Source organism: Thunnus thynnus, chromosome 23 (assembly GCF_963924715.1).
Source record: "Thunnus thynnus chromosome 23, fThuThy2.1, whole genome shotgun sequence".
Lineage (NCBI taxonomy): Eukaryota > Metazoa > Chordata > Actinopteri > Scombriformes > Scombridae > Thunnus > Thunnus thynnus.
Window position 1 is genome coordinate 20003074 of NC_089539.1, and position 18715 is coordinate 20021788.

General features: G+C 38.8%; 1 protein-coding gene across 1 annotated transcript; it reads right to left on the reverse strand.

The window, feature by feature from the left end:
- Positions 1 to 321: 321 nt before the first annotated feature.
- On the reverse strand, positions 322 to 16297 carry pah (phenylalanine hydroxylase). Its single transcript, XM_067581861.1, has 13 exons — positions 16161 to 16297; positions 14743 to 14865; positions 8888 to 9068; positions 6510 to 6598; positions 5935 to 6002; positions 4419 to 4615; positions 3950 to 4085; positions 3750 to 3819; positions 3497 to 3553; positions 2725 to 2820; positions 2050 to 2183; positions 1818 to 1933; positions 322 to 899 (listed from the first exon to the last, which is right to left on the reverse strand). Exons 1-13 carry the CDS (start codon positions 16224 to 16226, stop codon positions 856 to 858), a joined length of 1377 nt encoding a protein of 458 aa, XP_067437962.1. The 5' UTR covers positions 16227 to 16297; the 3' UTR covers positions 322 to 855.
- Positions 16298 to 18715: the final 2418 nt, after the last annotated feature.

Consider the following 18715-nt stretch of genomic DNA (forward strand, 5'->3'; position numbering starts at 1 on the left):
TTATTCTGATTTATCCATTATTTATACAGAAAATGTTTTTGTCAGAGATTTAATAATTTTGTTGTAGCCAAGAATGTCTGACGGTTTGACTGTGAAAGTTGTTTGAGGTGGTTTTCTTTATTTCTGGGCTTGTTGTATTGTTTGAAGCAGCATCCTGCATCTGGTTTACTAGAATTTATGGTATCTTGCAAGAAACCATAATAAAAACGTCCATTCATTCATTCTTTCAGTAATAATTCTGTATAATATTATTAATAGATATGTAATAATGACCAATAGAGGTAAAAAATGACAACAGAAATAAAGAGGATGGTCTAAAAGGAGAATTATCTATTTATTTGTTTCATTAAAACATTTCATGCATATACAAAATATTTAATTTAGCCAAGCGAAATGAAAGCTATAGAGACAAAAATATCTCTAAAATGCATAGAAAAAATGGAAAAAGAAAGTTTTGCATTATATTAAGAAGCAAAATTAAATGTTCACATATTAGGTTTTAAATTCATTAAATCACTGAGGAGATGTTGATTGACAAAACCCTCTTGTTTCAGAGAAAGCATATTATAATAACAAATATTGACAGCGAAATTTTTGGCTGTTGACGCCACAAACTCCTTATTATCGTCCATAAGTAACAGGCTACATGCCACTAAAATACATAGACAATGTTTCCTACTAATTGGATTACAGTAATATTGTCATTATTTGACTCGTATATTTGTTTTAATATAAAGAAAGCTAATTTGCAAGCATGCTAAGCATAAATGCAACAAACCAGCAGCTTAATAAATGAAGGACAGTTTCAATGAAGAGAAGAAGAGATTCTCTGAGCGCTTCGGCTTGGACGATACGTCACTCCAGCTTCCGCAGGGCTTCGCACAGTTTCCCCATTTCACCTGAAATAAAAGGAAAAATGTCAAATTGTAAAAAGAAATCATAATATAGCATGATGTGAATGTAATGTGTAATCCCTAAAATCAGTGTCTAGATGATCAAAACGACTAATAAAACACTCATGCTATATATATATTGACATTTCTATAATTGCTTTTTCTTGTGAATAACTGGATAATATTACCTCTTATAAATTATTCAAAATAAAACTATTGATCACAGTGTTTTATGTTCTACTCCGCCTCACCTGATATAAGGAGCACCTACCCCATCAGAAGAAATAACTACACTTTTATTAAATATAAAAAGGCTGAAACTACAACGATTATTTTCAAGATCCTCAAATCCTCAAATATCTTGTTTCGTGCTGACCAACAGTCCAAAACCTAAAGATATTCAGTTTGCTGTCATAGAGGACTAAAGAAACCAGAAAATATTTACATTTGAGAAGCTGCAATCAAAGAAGTTCAGTATTTTTTTCTTAAAAAATGACTAAAATCATTAATCAATTATCAAAACAGTTGCAGATTAATTTTCCGTCGATCAACTAAGCAATTAATCAACTAATCGTTGCAGCTCTAAAATATCATATTAGGCTTATTAAGCTTCAAGGTAAATGGGGTTCGGCATTACACACACACCAAATACCACATATTAAATGAATGAAACGGTTGTTTAAACCATCATCTAGTAACAAGATGTGTCAGGATCAGGTGACACATTGATCGATCACATCGTACATCTGCTTCATAGAGACACTGCTGAGTTTTTAGTTTAAATTTCGAAAAAACAAACGGCCCAATCAGTCACACCAATCATGATTGTGTCACAGGAAGACACTGCTTCATTTTAGGTTGGGAACTAAAGCTTTAGATCATGAGTAATACACAAAAATAACTGATGTAGGGGTTGATATTTACTATTGATGCTGTCTGCCAGGTTGCTGAGCTGCTGGGTGCTATCCAGCACTTCAATACTCTGGGTGTAGGGGTTGTAGCGCACTGTGAAAGGTCTGGGAATAGTGGCTGCAAATTTCCTGTTGACAGAGAAAGACATCAGAGTTCAACAGGTTTTGCATGTAGCCTGAACTTCCTGTATATAAATGCACTGCAGGAGAAAAAGGAAAGCTTAAAATCAGGCATCATTTCATACCTCACTTTCTCTTTGGCATCCTCAAAGCTCTCAGCAACAAAGTAAACAGGCTGGTACTCTGTGATTGGGTATTTCTGGAGGCTGGTCTTATCTGGGTCGAAAGGCTGGAGCTTGGGCTCGTCTGTCAAGCAGTACTAGAAGAAAACAGTGTAGAAATGATATATTTAATAAACTGTACAGGTTTCGATTTCTCAATGAGTCTCTGTGTTTCCGTCGCGTCGTCTGTAAACAGGAAGTGCAGCATGATTCAAGGTACGGCTTTTCTGCTGATGTGAGGATCTGCAGAGTGCACATCCTCTCCTGACAGCGGCTGATGTAACTTATGACCTGGATAACACGCCCGCTGTTCATCCTCTCTCTGCCCACACTTACCCAGTGAACCACTTTACCCACAACCCCGCTGGGCAGGCAAGCCTAGGCCGCCGTTCCGACTCCCCCAGTGACACATTAAACCCGAATCTGAGTGGACCACTAACCCACTGCCTGCACCGCTGCGGTTGTGCAACAAGGCGAATGTGTTATAACAACAGATGGGGAGTCAGCAGGAGGTAGGCGGAAAGCAAACCATTTAACATGGGGGTCCATGTTTACTGAAACTGACGTACAGGTTGCTTTCTTGCAGCTTATGACTCTAACAATTGTGTCACCCCCCCTTCCCCCCCTCCTCCTCCTTACCTGCAGCTCTCCAAACGATGAAAGCAAGCCAGCTCCATAAGCTTTGATCTCTGAGCCCTGCTTACACAGGCCAAACTCCACTGTGAACCAGTAGACCTGAGGACAGACATGAGGTTCATAAAATATGATTTATACACCGAACCCAGGCAACGATTCAGTAAACACAGACAAGCAAGGCTCTATGGTTATTCAACAGGCTCCTCTGGAATCCAGAAACCCAATACTTGAGAAGATTTAAAGGATCAGTTCACCCAAATTACAAAAAAACACATAGTTTTGGTTTTTATTTGACGCGGTTTGAAAATATCCATCATATATTTCTTTTGCTGCACAATACAATAGAAATGATGCTCACAGCATTGACATTAATGGATCATACACAGACCTCAGTGTCGTCAGTTTTCATGGTGAATATTTCTTTGTTTCCAATGGAAACTGTTCACAGTGTGCATGGCGGCAGAAATCTCAGAGACACGTGTCTCAGAACCTGGGCAAATGAAACCAAAACTATCTCCATAGCACAGCTACATGAGAAGATCTGTTTTTTTTTGTGATTTGGGTAACCTGACCCCAAAAATGAAACATTAAACATTACACAAAGCCTATCATTCAGGGATGGACAAGTGAAAAACACACCTGACTTAAATTGGTGCAACAAGGATGAAATTATAAATTAATGCAGCCTATATCAATACAATCCACCAGAATTAGAAGCTGCCAAATGCTGATTAGTTCATCTAATATTAATATTTCTCTTGTACACAGTACTCACAGTAGCAAGTTTCTCTATGTACTCATCAGGGGCACCGAGGGAAGCGAGACCAATTTCCTATTCAGGAGATAAAGAGATGTTAGGATAACACTTAATTGATTCTTTATTGCAGCAGCAGCAGCAGCAGCACAAAAACAGATCTTAGAGGTAACAGGATATGTAATTAGAAAGTTATTGTATATACACACAGTATATAATAAGTAAATTAAGCTATATTTAATAGATTTTTGGCTATGATAAGATGCTTATTTACCTGTGAGAACTGGGCAAAACTGGGGTCAGCAAACAGAGGAACGTGACCCAGCAGCTCATGGCAGATATCCCTATGAAAAATAAAATAAAAAAGAAATAAAACTTAAATAAAACTCTCTTTTTCTTTAATATTATTATTATTATATTATATACAGTGTTTCTCCCTCTTTCAACGGTTGAGGATGGACTCTCGACACTCACGGCTCAGGTGTGTACGTGGGCTTGGAGCTGTGGCGAATGTACTGCGTGGAATGGAAGACACGGAAGGCGAGCCCGGCCAGGAAATCCCGAGACGAGAGGAGACCGGCCACCGGGCGAAGCCGGAAGCCCGTGCACGCTGCAGCGGAGGAGCGGAGAGATGAAGGAGGAGGATGAGTGTTTGGTTGTGTTGAATAAGAGCAGTTAGTGAGAGGAGAGAGGGAGGGAGGAAGAGGAAGTTGGGCATTTGAGCAGGACCTACTTCCCACATTCACACTATTGACTGTATGACTCAGTCAATGAGAAAATAATAATGACAATAATATACATAAATATATATTTTTAACTGAATTAAGGCAGACAAGTAAAGATAAAAATCACAATATCGTTCATGAGTCAGAGACGAGGCAGCACACTTGACAGATGAAGATGACAGGTGATGAAGATGACAGGTGATGAAGACAGGACTTACACTGCAGGAAGCGGGAGACGTCCTCCAGCTGGGGGATGTTGTCCTGCCTGTAGCCGCAGTATTTCTCCAGCAGGGGGAAGACCCGGTTGTGCTCGCGGCAGGCGTGACTCGGGTACAGAGTCTTCAGCTCCTTGAACACCGTCCCCCATGTGACCTTTTCCTCCTCTGTGTACTCCACTCTGGGGATGATTTGGCCACTGGGACAAAGACACAAGGGTTTTAATAGTTATAAACTGGTATATAAAAAGTGAAGCATGGTGGGATGTAAATAGACAAAACACAGGAAAATGAAGAAAAGACACGCATGCAGCACGTTTTATGGAGGGACTGTCATATTTGTCTATGACCTTGTTCCTTCAGTTGGATGTTTGCAGAATGATGTATGTGCAGAGTTTGACACTAGAGGCCTTTTTTAACATTCATCTTTTAAAGGAGGAAAGTTTCTCTGTGCTCACTGAAAATCTGAGTTTAAAGCGTTTACCATGTTTTGTGACATCACAGCTAGTTTGGGGGCCAGTTGTGGTCCAGTATGCAACTTTCACAAATGTGATGAAGCCTCCAGTGCACAAACACTGAGACTGGACTTTACAGTGAAACAGGAGACATCTTGTGTCCAGCAGTTAAACAAATATTCATAGATTTTTTATTTTCGATGGGGGAGAAGGAGTAGATGTCAATTTATGGATTTTGAACAAGGTTACTGAACATTTTTTGTGGAAAAAACTTGTCAGACACTTTTTATTGTCCCCAGCTGAGGATTTTCACACGTCTTAAAACATGTCTGGAGAGGATCTTTTAGCCTTCAGAATAATTTAAAGCATGCTGGCCCACAAAAATCTCTGTTTTTTTTGTACAATCCGCATTTTTTCCATATCTATAAACCCTCTACAGACTTTTTCATGTAGGTCTGCATGTCAACAGCAACCCTCGGTTCATATACAGTATCAGTATTTTTTTTATAATGGCTCAACAAAATCTATTTCATTGTTTTGGTAATTTGTTCACACTATAAAAGTTGCCAAAATAAGTCTTTTTGCTTCTACACTACACACCCTAATGACATAATATCCTTATATTCCTAAACTCCACACAGTAATGAACACTTTGAAGTTGTCGGTTTAGTATTTTATTCTATTTTTTTTAAATTATTCGGTTGTTTCGGTTGTGTGACCACATTTCCCCAATGATGATGGACCACATCAGCACAGTTTAACTCCATTATTTGTCAGTATTAGACAGCTACAGTATGTAAATGTGAACCACCTCAGTGGGCATTTTTACTGGGCTTGATGCTCTTTGTAGTGCCTGTGAATAATACTTCTCAATTATACACACAAAGACCAGGGGCCCTTTAAATCCACCAGCGGCTCCCTATAATTTGTCCTTATTTGTTTACGATCATTTTAAAGGCAAAGCAGGGAAATAAATCAGCCGCTCGATTATAAAAAAAAATCTTTCTTCCATAACTTTTCTCCAAGCTTGAAAAACAAAAAGAAACATTTTTAAGAGTAGTTACTGTCTGTAGTTGTAGGCGATGTCGGCAAACTCCTTCCTGCGGGCCCTGTAGACTGGATCTGTGAAGCCCTGGACACACACACACACACGGACACACACACACACACACACAAAGGAAAGCCATGTTAGATCTCATGATCGGAGCCGAGCCACTCACAACTAAATCAAAGAGAGGAAATCCTCTGCTAAGGCTAAACCCTGTGGCCTTTGACAGCATTATGCACTCCGTCTCTAATAAGAGCACGCAAATACATATTCAAATGAAGCCTTTGTAGAGTGTTTTTCAGCTTATGATGAATACATTTCGCTTTAATGGCGGTGGCAAAAGGGAGCAATTATCTATAATTATAGGGGCTCAATTAAAGCAATGACATCAATTTTGTGTGTCTAGATAGTTTCCATTAGAATAGACGGCAGAGTGCGGCCTGTCATCTCCGCAGGCCTGTCTTTCATAAGACATGTGGGCGTGAGTGGACATGTATTCACACAAATTCACACACAAACACACACACACACACACACACGCAGAGAGGCAGGATGTCGCAAACAGACAGTGATGGATGAGTCAGTCCTTACTGGGTGATCAGCATCCAGCTCGGAGCCATAACTGAGGATCTGGTTGGCAAAACGGTCCAAGTCCTGGATGTCATTAGGGAACCATGGCACTGGAAGATAATAACAGTTATTCAATGTCAGTAATTTATGTTTTTATTCAACTTGTATTTATGCAGGTCAAATCAATTAAATATTCATTCTAAGATACTCACTGTTAGAAAAAAGTGTAACTGGCATATGTTTGATTAGGATGTAATCAATCAATCAACAGAAAATTCTAATTATTTAATGGTTTAAGTCATTTTTAAAGCACAGGAAGTGAAGATTTGCAGCTTTTCTCAATTTTATATCTTTGTAAATTGAATCATTTTTCATCTTGAACTCTCATTTTCTGACATTTTACAAAGAAAAACCCCCAGATATTATATATAATTATACTGAATATTGTATAATTCTGGCCTGATATAAATTAGTACAAATTGATATTGATGATGATGGTGAAGACGATGTTTTGCCTATAGGATTTTTTCTTTTCGTTGCCGTGGCATTTTGACACTCAGCAGAACAGGACACAAAGAGCATCTGCTTGTTCATACGGATTTATGACACTCAAAAACACTGGGGCCCGATCATTAATCTACATTTGTGCCGTGTGGTCCAGCCCGAGGGCCCGGGAAGACAATAGGCCCCTGCCAGGCTCCTCGATAAACAGGCCGTCTCCAAAACAGGCCATAAATATCCCATCGTCCACTTGACCCTGACCAGTAGACCAGCGTCTTTGCCGAGGTCAGAGGAGGATCCATGGTGGCCCTGTCTGTCTCAGCCCGCCGTGACCTTGGCATGTTCTCGCTGCCTGTGTTAGTCTGGGACTGAGACACAGAGCTCCTCTGTTCCTGACAGGCCTGTTGGTCCTCAGTAGCTAAACTAATGTCATTCTGGAAACAACTAATAAAGGGGTCTAGATGAGGGCGATGGACCATCAGTCTTATCTGCGACGCTGGCTGTCTATTACCAAGTCTGGCTGGGGCGGTTCATAAAACGCCACCCAACACTGTGCTCACTTGATAAATGGACCATTTCAGCTGTGTTAGTCTCAATTTAATCTTATTTAAAAATATATATAAATCACTGACATAAGCTCGGGTGCGGTTAACCAAAGTCACGCATCAAATCCCCAAGTCGATTAGATATTTTATTTTTTATTTTCATTTGAATTGTCTTGTACATCCACAGGGGTTTTGTCTTGTGCAACACAATAATCTGTGACTTACTTACTTATGATAAATGAGATCAGATGAGTCCTGAATGTTGTTTTGTTTTATTATTTCAAAAATATTTCCAAGATTCAACAGGTTTTATAGATGCAGGAGTTGTTTCTCCTCACAGTTGGACTACAACGATGATGGTCTTTTAAACAGGAGTAAAACCAGAGATCAGTCAACAGACTCCAACTAGTAACAGCTGCAGCATCACTACACTTGCTACAAATTTGTTTTAGGATTGATTTAAAAATTTTATTGATTACTTTAAATATTTGAACCAAGGCTTCAGGCTCTAGATTCAGAGTCGCCCAAACAATAACCTGCTGGCTGTTCCTGTGTCTGGATTTGAGACTGGAGGGTATCGTGCCTTTGCTGTAAGGGCTCCTTTTTCCTTAAAACTAATTTCTATTTATGTCTTTTATGTGACACTTTTATATTCTTATTACGTTTTACAGGCTGCACGTTGTATATTTTTATCTTGTGTGTCAGTAAAGCACATTGTAACCTTGGTGTTTACTGCTGTTAGGGCTGCAACTAATTTTCATTATGGATTAATCGGATGATTATTTATTTTTTGATTAATTAATTAGTTGTTTTGTCTATTAAATGTCAGAAAAAGGTTAAAAATGTTGATCACTGCTCACTGATCAGCTTACTGTCATAGAAGACTAAAGAAACCAGAAAATAGTCACATTTGAGAAGCTGAAATCAGAGAATTTTCGCATTTTTTTCTTTAAAAAAATGACTCAAAATGATTAATCGATTATCAAAATGGTTGCCAATTAATTTTCTGTTGATTCTTGTAACGGTTTTTATTGTTTGTTGTGTATAAAGCACTTTGAAACATTGGTTTTAAAAGATGCTATACAAATAAACTTTATTATTATTATTATTCTATTTATTTTAAGGGTTTTTGTTTGATTTCTGCTCCTCATATAGTGATAAAAACTGCAAGATCACATGTAGGATCAGCTTATTCTCTATCAGTTTTCATATGATGATCAGTGGCATCCAGTTCTAAACTCTCCCACCATATATATTATAAACATTTATACATATTTTTATCATGTTGAGGATTCCTGGTTTTGTTGTTCACTGTACATCCTCCTCACTGCGCTTGTGCACACACTCCCTCACCTGTGTCCTTCTGTTTGTTGCGTGACAGCTCATGCACGTGGCCGCTGATCTGTGTGCGCAGGCCGTCGATGACCTCATCCAAGGCCTGGGAGCAGCTGGAGTCCACGCTGATGAAGAACTCATATTGGTCTTTCATCCGCGCCGGACGGGACTCAATGTGCGTCAGGTTGATGCCCTTGTCCTGCAGTTTACAGAAACACAGGACTTTGGTGAGACCTGGGTTGATCTTTGTTGGTGTTTTAAAGAGTGTTTATTTAGCTGTTTAGCTTGTCCATCTCTGAGAAAGAAATCCATTTTATTTAAAAAATGATTGCATAAAAGATAAACACTTTTGTGGCAAACAACAGAAAATGTGTTTGCTCTATCAGGCTGCGGCACTGCCTTCGTTTGACCACTAGATGGAGTCGTGTGGTCACTAAAGCGATGGCTATTTATCAGACTTTGTGGAGTCCACCGTGACCTCGGGGTCAGAGCTGCCTTGAACTCTCTCTCTGAAAACTGACACTCAGCCAGCCAACTGGACACGCATAATAAAAGCATTCAGGACACACTGTAGAGGTTTGGTTCAACATCGTCAAATACATTTCTTATTCTATAGCACGAACATAAGAAGACCTTTGGGATGTTTCCAGATTCTTTTTTTTTTTTAGACACAGCGGCGCTGGATTACGCTGGGAGGCATGACTATCCTTAAGTGGCAATTAGGTTCAAAAAATGTGTTTTTGTTTTGTGTAACTTTGGGGAGGGAGAGGGAGTATGTTGTTCTCTCTTTACTATAGGCCAAGTGAAGAGGAGGGCGTGAGTAGGGGCCTCCCGTTTTCTCCCATCTGGATCCTATTCTGTCTATCACAGTAAGGGCCATATGTGGGCTTGCATCCCCCAGGAGTCACTGCAGAAATGAGTTTACCTGGAACGAGTCCAGGTTGGCATTTAAAAGAACGAATGAACTCTTTCTCTGTGATGTGCTGTGTGTCACTGTCAGCAGATTCACTGTAGCCTGATGTGCATGTCAAAGGTGATAAACGCTAATATTTTGCAACTCAAATTTTCAATTATTCAACTTTATTCACATAATTATTCCCCACAAAGTCAAGGGTAAGATATATTTTGAAGAAAAACATTTATACAGCCTATACTGAATGTATTATGTATACAGGACACTCATGAAGTGAGACCACATAAAGGCTATTATGCATTATTGACTTTTAAATCTACACTAATCACAAAGTGGTCTAGATACAGAAAATTATAAGAGATTTTTAAGCTTTAAAAAATTGAAATATGGCTTGTGCAAAAGTGGTTTCACTTCACAATATGTGGTTGATGCCCTTTTCATATTTTGTTTGTGCACTGTAACAATAAACTGGAATGATTAAGCTACAATCTATGTACATTTCTACAGTCAAGTAAGATAAATATTAGGTCACTTGATCAGCTTTGGAACCAAATATGTGGCCCCTGTCCTTAGAAAAAAGCTCAGAGAGCTCAGTGATGTTGCCGTGTACAAAGAGAAATATTTCTGCATGTGTGTTATCGGTGACCCAGTCCAGATTAACATAGTCATGACTAAATCCTAAAGCAGCTGGATGCAGGGGTCGTTTTATCAGATTTCTGTACCCTTCCGAGCTCTCCCTCTGCTTTATAGCAGGTGATATAGCCCCTCTGTCACCCTGACTGAGGTGCAAGGTCAAGGTCGCTCCATGGATCTGATTCGTCACATGAAAACCACGCTGCCATGTCACATGCGCCGGAGTCTCAAGCGGATAAACAATGTGGCGGTCTCAGAAAGGACTTTCATAATGAAATATGGAGATTAGACACTCACACGAGATGAAAATGAGCACATGATAGATGCTCGGCTAAACGTTAGCACATGGCTCCACAGAGAAAATGAGGGAGAAGTGCAGTGCGTTCTCTTTAAAGCTGTGTTTTTCAGACTATCAGCACTGATGTAGTCTGAGGGGAATCAACATATGTTACATTGGAGTAAGGGAGGGGTGTGTCGATGGTTTGGGGGTCATTTGGTCTGTTTTACAGACAGGCTGGAAAGAGGAGAGGAGGAGGAGGAGGAGGAGGAGGAGGGGGTGGAGCAGGGGGAGGATCTGAAAAATGCGAGCTCATAGGTTCAAAGAGGATCCTGATGTTTACTGCTGCATTTGCAGAGCAGCATTTGGCTCATATTTGGTATTAATCAGACTCAACACGCCCACATCTACCCCCAAGAAAAGAATTTCCCGCAATATGTTTTTTCTTTAATTTAAACCATCTTGCATTTTGGGATGTTTTGCATGTTTTTTGGACCGTTTCCAGCGAAATATTCGGGAGGCACACTTTGTGTTTTGCCTGCAAGAAGAGCAAACTCGAACCTTGATATGACATCGATGTTGAAGATCAAACAATGGAGGTGCTGCCAATCAGTGTTTGCTTCGAGCCTTCGAGCCTTCATCCAGTCACGTACACACAGGTGGCTCAGATCGATAAGATCTGAGCCACCTGTGAATAAAAAGTGGCATGCTGACCTTCTTGTGTATTCGTATCCTTCGCTAAATTATTGCAACAATACAGCAAACATTGTAAAAATACTATATTAAAAGTATAAATCCTGCATCTGAAATCATGCTTTGGTAAAATTATTCAAGTTTTATTAGAAAAATGTAATTAAGTATCAAAAATTGAAGTGCTTGTTATACTAAATGGTCACTTTCAATGTAATTTTATTATGGTGGATCATTATTACTGATGTGTTACTACATAAGCAACATTTTAAAGGGGCACTCCACCAATTTTTACACATGAAATTCAGTTTACTCATCGTGAGGAGTATTACTCTGCTTCTGAAAGCAGTTGTACAATGTCCTTTGTGGCTCTGCAGGGACCTTTCCAAATTGAAAAATAACCCTGATGATATCATGGTGTCGAAGCTTAAAACTAAAGTTGACCGTGCTTTTGCCATCAGGGCCCCTCGGCTTTGGAACGACCTGCCTGAGGATATAAGGCTCGCAGAATCAGTGACTTCTTTTAAATCACGTCTTAAAACCCATTTTTACAGACTTTCTTTTATTTAATGTTGTCTTTCGAGCATCTTTGTATTGTCTTTTAATCTTTTTATCATCTCTCTATTGGTTTTTTTTGTGTTGTTTCTTTGCTTTGCATTGTACTACTTTTGCTTTATCTGTAAAGATATTATTATTATTATTATTATGGTGATGTCAACAAAGTCTTAAAGTTTTTTGACAGAAAGCCTGCGTTATAAAGTGGTGGTCTTGGGATTTGAAAGAAGTACGCATTTAGGACGCAAGAAGGGTTTAAAGGACCAGTGTGTAGGATTTAGTAGCATCTAGCGGTGAGGTTGCAGATTGCAACAAACTGAATACCCCTCCTCTCCCCTTCCAAGCATGTGGCAGAATTTACAGTGGCCACGAAACTCGCAAAAATGTGAAAGGCCCTCTTTAGAGCCAGTGTTTGGTTTGTCCGTTCGGGGCTACTGTAGAAAAATGGCAGCGCAACATGGCTGGCTACGTGGAAGAGGAACCGCTCCCTATGTCGATATAAGGGCTCATTCTAAGGTAACCAAAACACAACAATTCTTATTTTCAGGTGATTATACACTGATTAAAACATACTTATGAATATTATATTCCATTTCTGTCAGTATTTCTGCCACCAGATCCTCCTAAATATTACACACTGGTCCATTAATACAAGACACTATTGAGTTGCATTATGGGAAACACAGGATCCAGTAGCTTTTTGGAGCTTAACCTATACTAGGGACTATAAGTCAGGATATCTCGGCCATTGCAGCTTTGATTTTTAACCATTTTGTTTTCAATCTTGTGAGTCTATCCCTGAAATGTTCAAGAACATTTTCTGCATGGAATCATATGTGAATGGGAGCAGGGATGGATATTCAGGAAAATCTGCACCACCTATTTCCCACCTCAAGACCTGATAACATTTCAGGGAAAATGCTGGTACGGCCGTGTTATGAATAAAAGCAGTAACATTCAGGGACAAGCACGTAAAGGGTTACGTCTGTCTAACAAAAGATGCTTTCAACTGGAATGAGCGAACCAATCACAAGACTGGACATGTGGGCAACGTACTGCGAGTTGGAACTTTCTCATATTACGGCTAAACCGTACACTAAAATATGTTTCTGGAAACATTTGATTTTAGAAACAAGCAACGCAGTAACATAATGTCGGTTTATATTTGATCAAGTCTGCCTAGTTTGAAAGTTTGATCTGAGTTATGTGAGTTTCGTCTTCTTCTTCTGTTGAGTTTATGTCTGTTTGCATCCATAAGTGTTGCATTACCGCCATCTGCTGGACTCTACCTTGCTCCATCTATTCCAGCATTGCCATGTCATGTGTGAATAGTGCAAGACGAAAATGTTCCGCAATGTAGCTGCATGTGTGAATAGTGAAAATCACTCGCGGTGTCTGAAAGGTTATCCCAGTAATTTACCAGGAACTATGTTTGAAAGAGGCTTAATACTGTAGCTGGTTATGGTGGACTAATTTTATTTCTATTTTATATAATATTGGGTAGTTTAGTCTATTGCAGTGTATTAATATGTTTTGCACATAAAATTCAAAAGTTCAATACTTGAGTGAGTACACTTAGTTCTTACCCAAATCTGCAAACTACCAGTGGTCGATCAGTTCACTATCAGTGGGACAGAGGATCATTTTCGTGGAGGCTGAGTCACATTCAGTCCAATGTTTGAGTATTTCATTATTGTAGGAACATTGGAGGTGGGTTTGTGGATCAAAGAACCACCTATCTTGTTTGCACATGACTGATAGACAAACATCTGAGATAAGCTCCGTTTGTTTAATTTCTTTTTCTGAAGGGAGAGAGATGAGCACAAGAACTGGAACAAAACAACTACAGATAATCATACGTATGCTTTTTTTCTGACTAAAGCGGTTAGAATTAAATGGTGTAACTATTTGAAATGATGTAATGAACACTGTAATATATCAGTACCTCAAGGAAATGTAATTAAATGTTCTGTTTGTGTAGCTTGTTTTGTTTAATGTTAATCAGTAACTTTACGGACGTGAATGACCTGAAAAAGCTTGATGGTCAATTCTGTTTGGATCAGACCATTATTCTTTTACACATTCAGGCTTTTTACACTCTTTTAAAGTTCACGTTCACTCAAAAAAATTAAGTTTTTCTTACTGTTACTTTACATGGATGTTTGAGCTTCACTGTGCAGAGTTTGACGCTAGAAAATTGTTTTCACATTCATCTCATGAAAGTGTGTTCACCTTAAATCTGCACGTACGAGCGGCATTTCATGACGTCACAACTAGTTTGGAGCCAATCATGGTCCAATATGCATCTTACGAAAGTGTGATGTGGAAATTTGAAGCCTCCTTTTTTTTAAACCATATCAAACACAAATTATCTTGTGGATTCTTATGATTAAATAAAACATTATAAAACTGACCTTTAAAACAATGGAGATCAGGTGATGTAAAGTCATTCTTAGCAACTAGAAGAGTGTGTTTTAACCACACCATGAAGAGATTAGTTTTACCCAAACTAGGCCACACCACCCAAACACTTAATAAACATTCCTCCGTCCTCTGGTTGGTTGTTAAATGCAGGAGTAACTGCTAGTAATTTTGCCCTCATCACTTGGGGGTCAAGCCGAACCAGGTTTTCATGTTCTTAGAGGAGGAATAACTCTTCTAATGATGCCAGTTTTACAGTATGTTTGCCGTGGGGGTGACTAATGACAGATAATTAAGAGTCTTATCACGTAATAAGCTGGATTCGAGGGATAAGAGTGAAGGGGTGACATGTATGTGTGCTGCCAGTGGAGAAAATGGATTTACCTCAAAGAGCCGCAGGGCCTTGGCTAAAGCTCCGACCTCCTCTTTCAGCGAGAAGATGCAAGAGATCACTTCAGACTTCTTGTTGGTCTCCTCCTCCAGGTACATGGAGCCCCTTCGCCTCCGCTGAAAAGAAACAATCCAGTCACAGTCATAACTCGGTGTATCAATGTGGAGTTGTGCAGAAATTTATGGAGTTTGTGATTTGGACTTTATGTTTTACAAAAGTGGAATTGTCAGGGGAGCAGCTAATACTACTGGTACTGTAGAATTCAGACATGACAGAGAAGAACGGATATTAAATGCAGTTATTGCCCGAAACAAAACTGACATTTTTATAGTCATCATCTTGATCTCCTTATGATCACTGGGATGAAAAGCATGTGTTTTTAACCATAAATCTGGCAGTGTAACTCTACCAAACCCATACTCAGCTCTCAAAACACCAAAGCGAGATATACAGATACACAGGAACGATGATTCCTGATGTCAGTTCTTGATATTTCTGTTTGATTTGGTGTTTTGATCTTATCTGAGTGTCTGTGTTTAATCACAGCCATATGTAGGAGAAAAAAAAAGAGCATGAAATCTAGTTGAAACCATGACATCCGACATTCTCTGATCTTACACAGTCACACCTTTAACCTTTCATCTCTGACCCCTGCAGTAACGCTGTCAGGGTCACATGCTCCTTAACAAATAGAAGAAGAAAAAAAAAAAAAAAAGGACAAAAAAACATCCAGTATTTCATCTGCAGGTGCGTCAGAGGAAAGCAAAATATCTTACAGATGAGGAAATTCCTGCACAGTCCAGATTTAACATTTTAGTTCATATTCATTAGATTTTTTTTCTTCCACTGAACAAAAACAGAATTTAAAGAGGAAGAGTGTGCAGGAATTCCTTCTCTGTAAAACCACAGAGGTTTAGTGAGTAAAAAGGTCTATGCACGTGAATTTTCTATTGATCATTTGTCCTTTTTTTTTTTCACCTGAAGCATTTTCTTTAAAAAGTTTGAAACGTATTTGGAGAAGATTTTGCAGGAACTTGTCATATTAAGCACGTATACTATTAGCTATTGTCCATTTTTCAGTAACATCAGCTGTTTTTTTTTTTACTCTATTCACTGAGAGACCTTTTGCAATTCCTGTCTTTGTCTCCTGTTGTACCTGGAATATTCCAGTTATCACTGACTGTTTCACTGTTGTTGCATTAAAAAAAAGATTTGAATTAGTAGATTAAATATTACATGCAACAACTTGCTTTTTTCATCTTAAAGTAATCATATGCTGACAAAAAGAACATAGAAAAGAAGGATAAGTTGATGCATTTGCTCCTGGAAATAAAGAAGTGGTGATAAAACCAAATGCAAGGCACTTTTTAAGTCATTTAACAGATACTATAACATGTCAAGAATCAGATACCGTTGTGCCTGGTTCTTGGTCTGCATCTGGGTAGGTTCCATTGATTTTCTTATACGCTGCGTCCATCCTCTGTTCTTCAGGTAAACAGTGTGTCTGGGTTTGATGCTGAGCTTTGAGCTTCAGTGGAGTCTGTCTGGGGCACCTCTCCTTTTTAACGCCGGGCCACGTGACACCACACCCCCCTCTGCATCGGTATGTCACGGGACGGTTGTTGTGAAACAGAATTACAATGGCACATGTGGTTCTTGTTGTCCACCGCTGGGTACGCGGGCTTTGCGTTTCAAGTTTTTTTGAGCTATCACCGTTGCTGCTGCCAAGAAGCCCGTGAGCGTGTTTGTGCGTGCGCGCGCGCGTTTATGCAGATTGGCTGACCTGACAACAGGTAACAGCAGGAAACAATACAAAACACGCTTAGTCATTCGTTAATTATAAACATATTGGACATTTTCTGTTTGTATCCAACGAAACAAACAAGTCTGATTATACAGCTGCAGCAGCATGGTTCCTAAGCCATTTTTAGACCTTTATGGGGGCCTTTAGGAGAGTTTCAGGTTCCGGATGAATGAAATCAACAATAATGAAGTAGATAATGGAAGTATAAGATAAATCAAAACTACAATGATGTCAATAATTACCTATGAAATTAAACATATGAAAGCTATTTATTTATTTCAATTAAGTTCCCTTCCTGGTGATTGTCTTATGTATGCATATAGATATGTATTGTATGATATGTGTGATTTATTTTTCTTTTTATTTACTTCTGTTGTTTCTTTGCGGTTTTTGGTTTGTCTGTTTTTCTTTTTGTTTTGTGTTGTTTTTGTCCCTTATGAAAGCCAAAATCAATAAAAGAAAAAAAAGAAGAAAAAAAAACCCAATAGGGGAGACCAGGGACAGTTGTAACATGGGACTGTTGTAACACCTTGAATTCCTCCAATCAGAAACAAGCTACAGTGATTACACTCACTCTGCACTTGCTAAGTTAGATTGTCTTCTTGCTTAAAAATGTAACTTTTCTATCAGATGTATTTTTTGGATACTGTCCTGAGATCAAATGAAAAAAATAAAAATAGAAATGGCTAAAATGTGTCAAACTAGCAGTCAAGCTACTTAACATGAGGTGAAAACAAGGCTGGTGATACTGGGACAGTTGTAACACCTTGTTACAACCTTTCCTGAACCAAGTTTCATTTTTATTTAAAAAAAAATTAAAGGCCTACATAAACTAGATAGATAGATAGATAGATAGATAGATAGATAGATAGAAAATTAAATGTAAAATGTCATAAAATGACATACTAAGTTAATGATAATCAGTTGCATGCTAAATGCTAGAAAGAGGAAGACAGACAGGGGTGTCCCACATCCTTTACTGGAGAGGGCCTCAGATGGCATAAAACAGGGTAAATCAGTCAGAACAGTGGCCAAATCATACTGAATTTGTCATGTGACCCTTTACTGAATGTTGTCCTCAAACTAATCCATTTTGATTTCATGTTTAAACCTTTTTGAGGATGTGTGTTCTACCCATTAAATAATTATCTTGCATTATAATTTGATGGCGTCCCCTCTTTTTTGTCATGTAGTGTAAAAAAAAGGTATTCATTATTTTAAAAAAAGAGAAATGAATAGTCATAATAACATGAATGATAAATATTTTTTGTCATTTTGTCATTTTTGTTACAACCGTCCCTGTATACTGTATTTAAATCAATTTTGCGACCTGTACATATTTCATAAAATCACTTAAATATATTGTTTCAGTAGTTGATACATTGCAGTTTATAATATAGCAAAAAGACTGTTCCAGTTCCAATGGTTTTTGATTTATTGGGAAAATCGCAAAAAGTGTTACAACTGTCCCTGGTCTCCCCTATTCAATTTGAAGACTGGACACTGCGTAAGAAGAAAAAGAAAAAGTTTCACTTTTCCCACAAATGTTTTCAACACTTGAAAAACAATATACAGTATAATAGCATTTTATAAAGCCAACCGGACCTTTTAGAGTCCCGAATTCTCCCAGCACAACCCCACCCCTCCAAAAATTTTTCAAATAGCCACCAAAAAGTCTCATTCAAAAATAATCTCTCTCAATCAGTCATCACTTATGACCCACTAGAAGTGTGTGGCGGTGTATTTATCTGCAGAGACCCCGTCCTCTGCTTGTATTTTATTATTATTATTTTGCTGTGTTCAGGACATTTGTGTAAAGTGGGTGTGGGTGGGTAGTGGGTGTGTAGTTTTCAGCCAATAGCAGTGTGAGGTTGGGACTCGTAGCATAACCACCAGATTACATCACTGTCTCTGTCTCTGTCCTCTGGTCTGCTCTGCTCTCTGTCTCTGTGTCATGGAAGTATAAAAAGCTGCAGGTCTGTGTGTCTGCTTGACCGAGGGCAGGGCTGAGCTACACACACACAGAGCAGAGAGCTCTGCATTCACACAAAATCCAACAGTGTGGCACCTTCCTGCACGGCTGTGTGGAAGTGTGGGTGTGTGTGCTTTAGAATGTAACTGCTGTGAAACAATCAGAAAATAACATTTTATTTCTCTGATTT

What these genes read in the sequence shown, in the direction of transcription:
- pah (XM_067581861.1), bottom strand. Translation starts at nt 16,226, where the DNA reads ATGGACGCAGCGTATAAGAAAATCAATGGAACCTACCCAGATGCAGAC. An exon ending in CGTCTCCCGCTTCCTGCAGT is followed by an intron (nt 4,086 to 4,418) that starts GTAAGTCCTGTC and finishes CCTCCGCTGCAG; the next exon opens with CGTGCACGGGCTTCCGGCTT. An exon ending in GATGCCAAAGAGAAAGTGAG is followed by an intron (nt 1,934 to 2,049) that starts GTATGAAATGAT and finishes CTCTGTCAACAG; the next exon opens with GAAATTTGCAGCCACTATTC.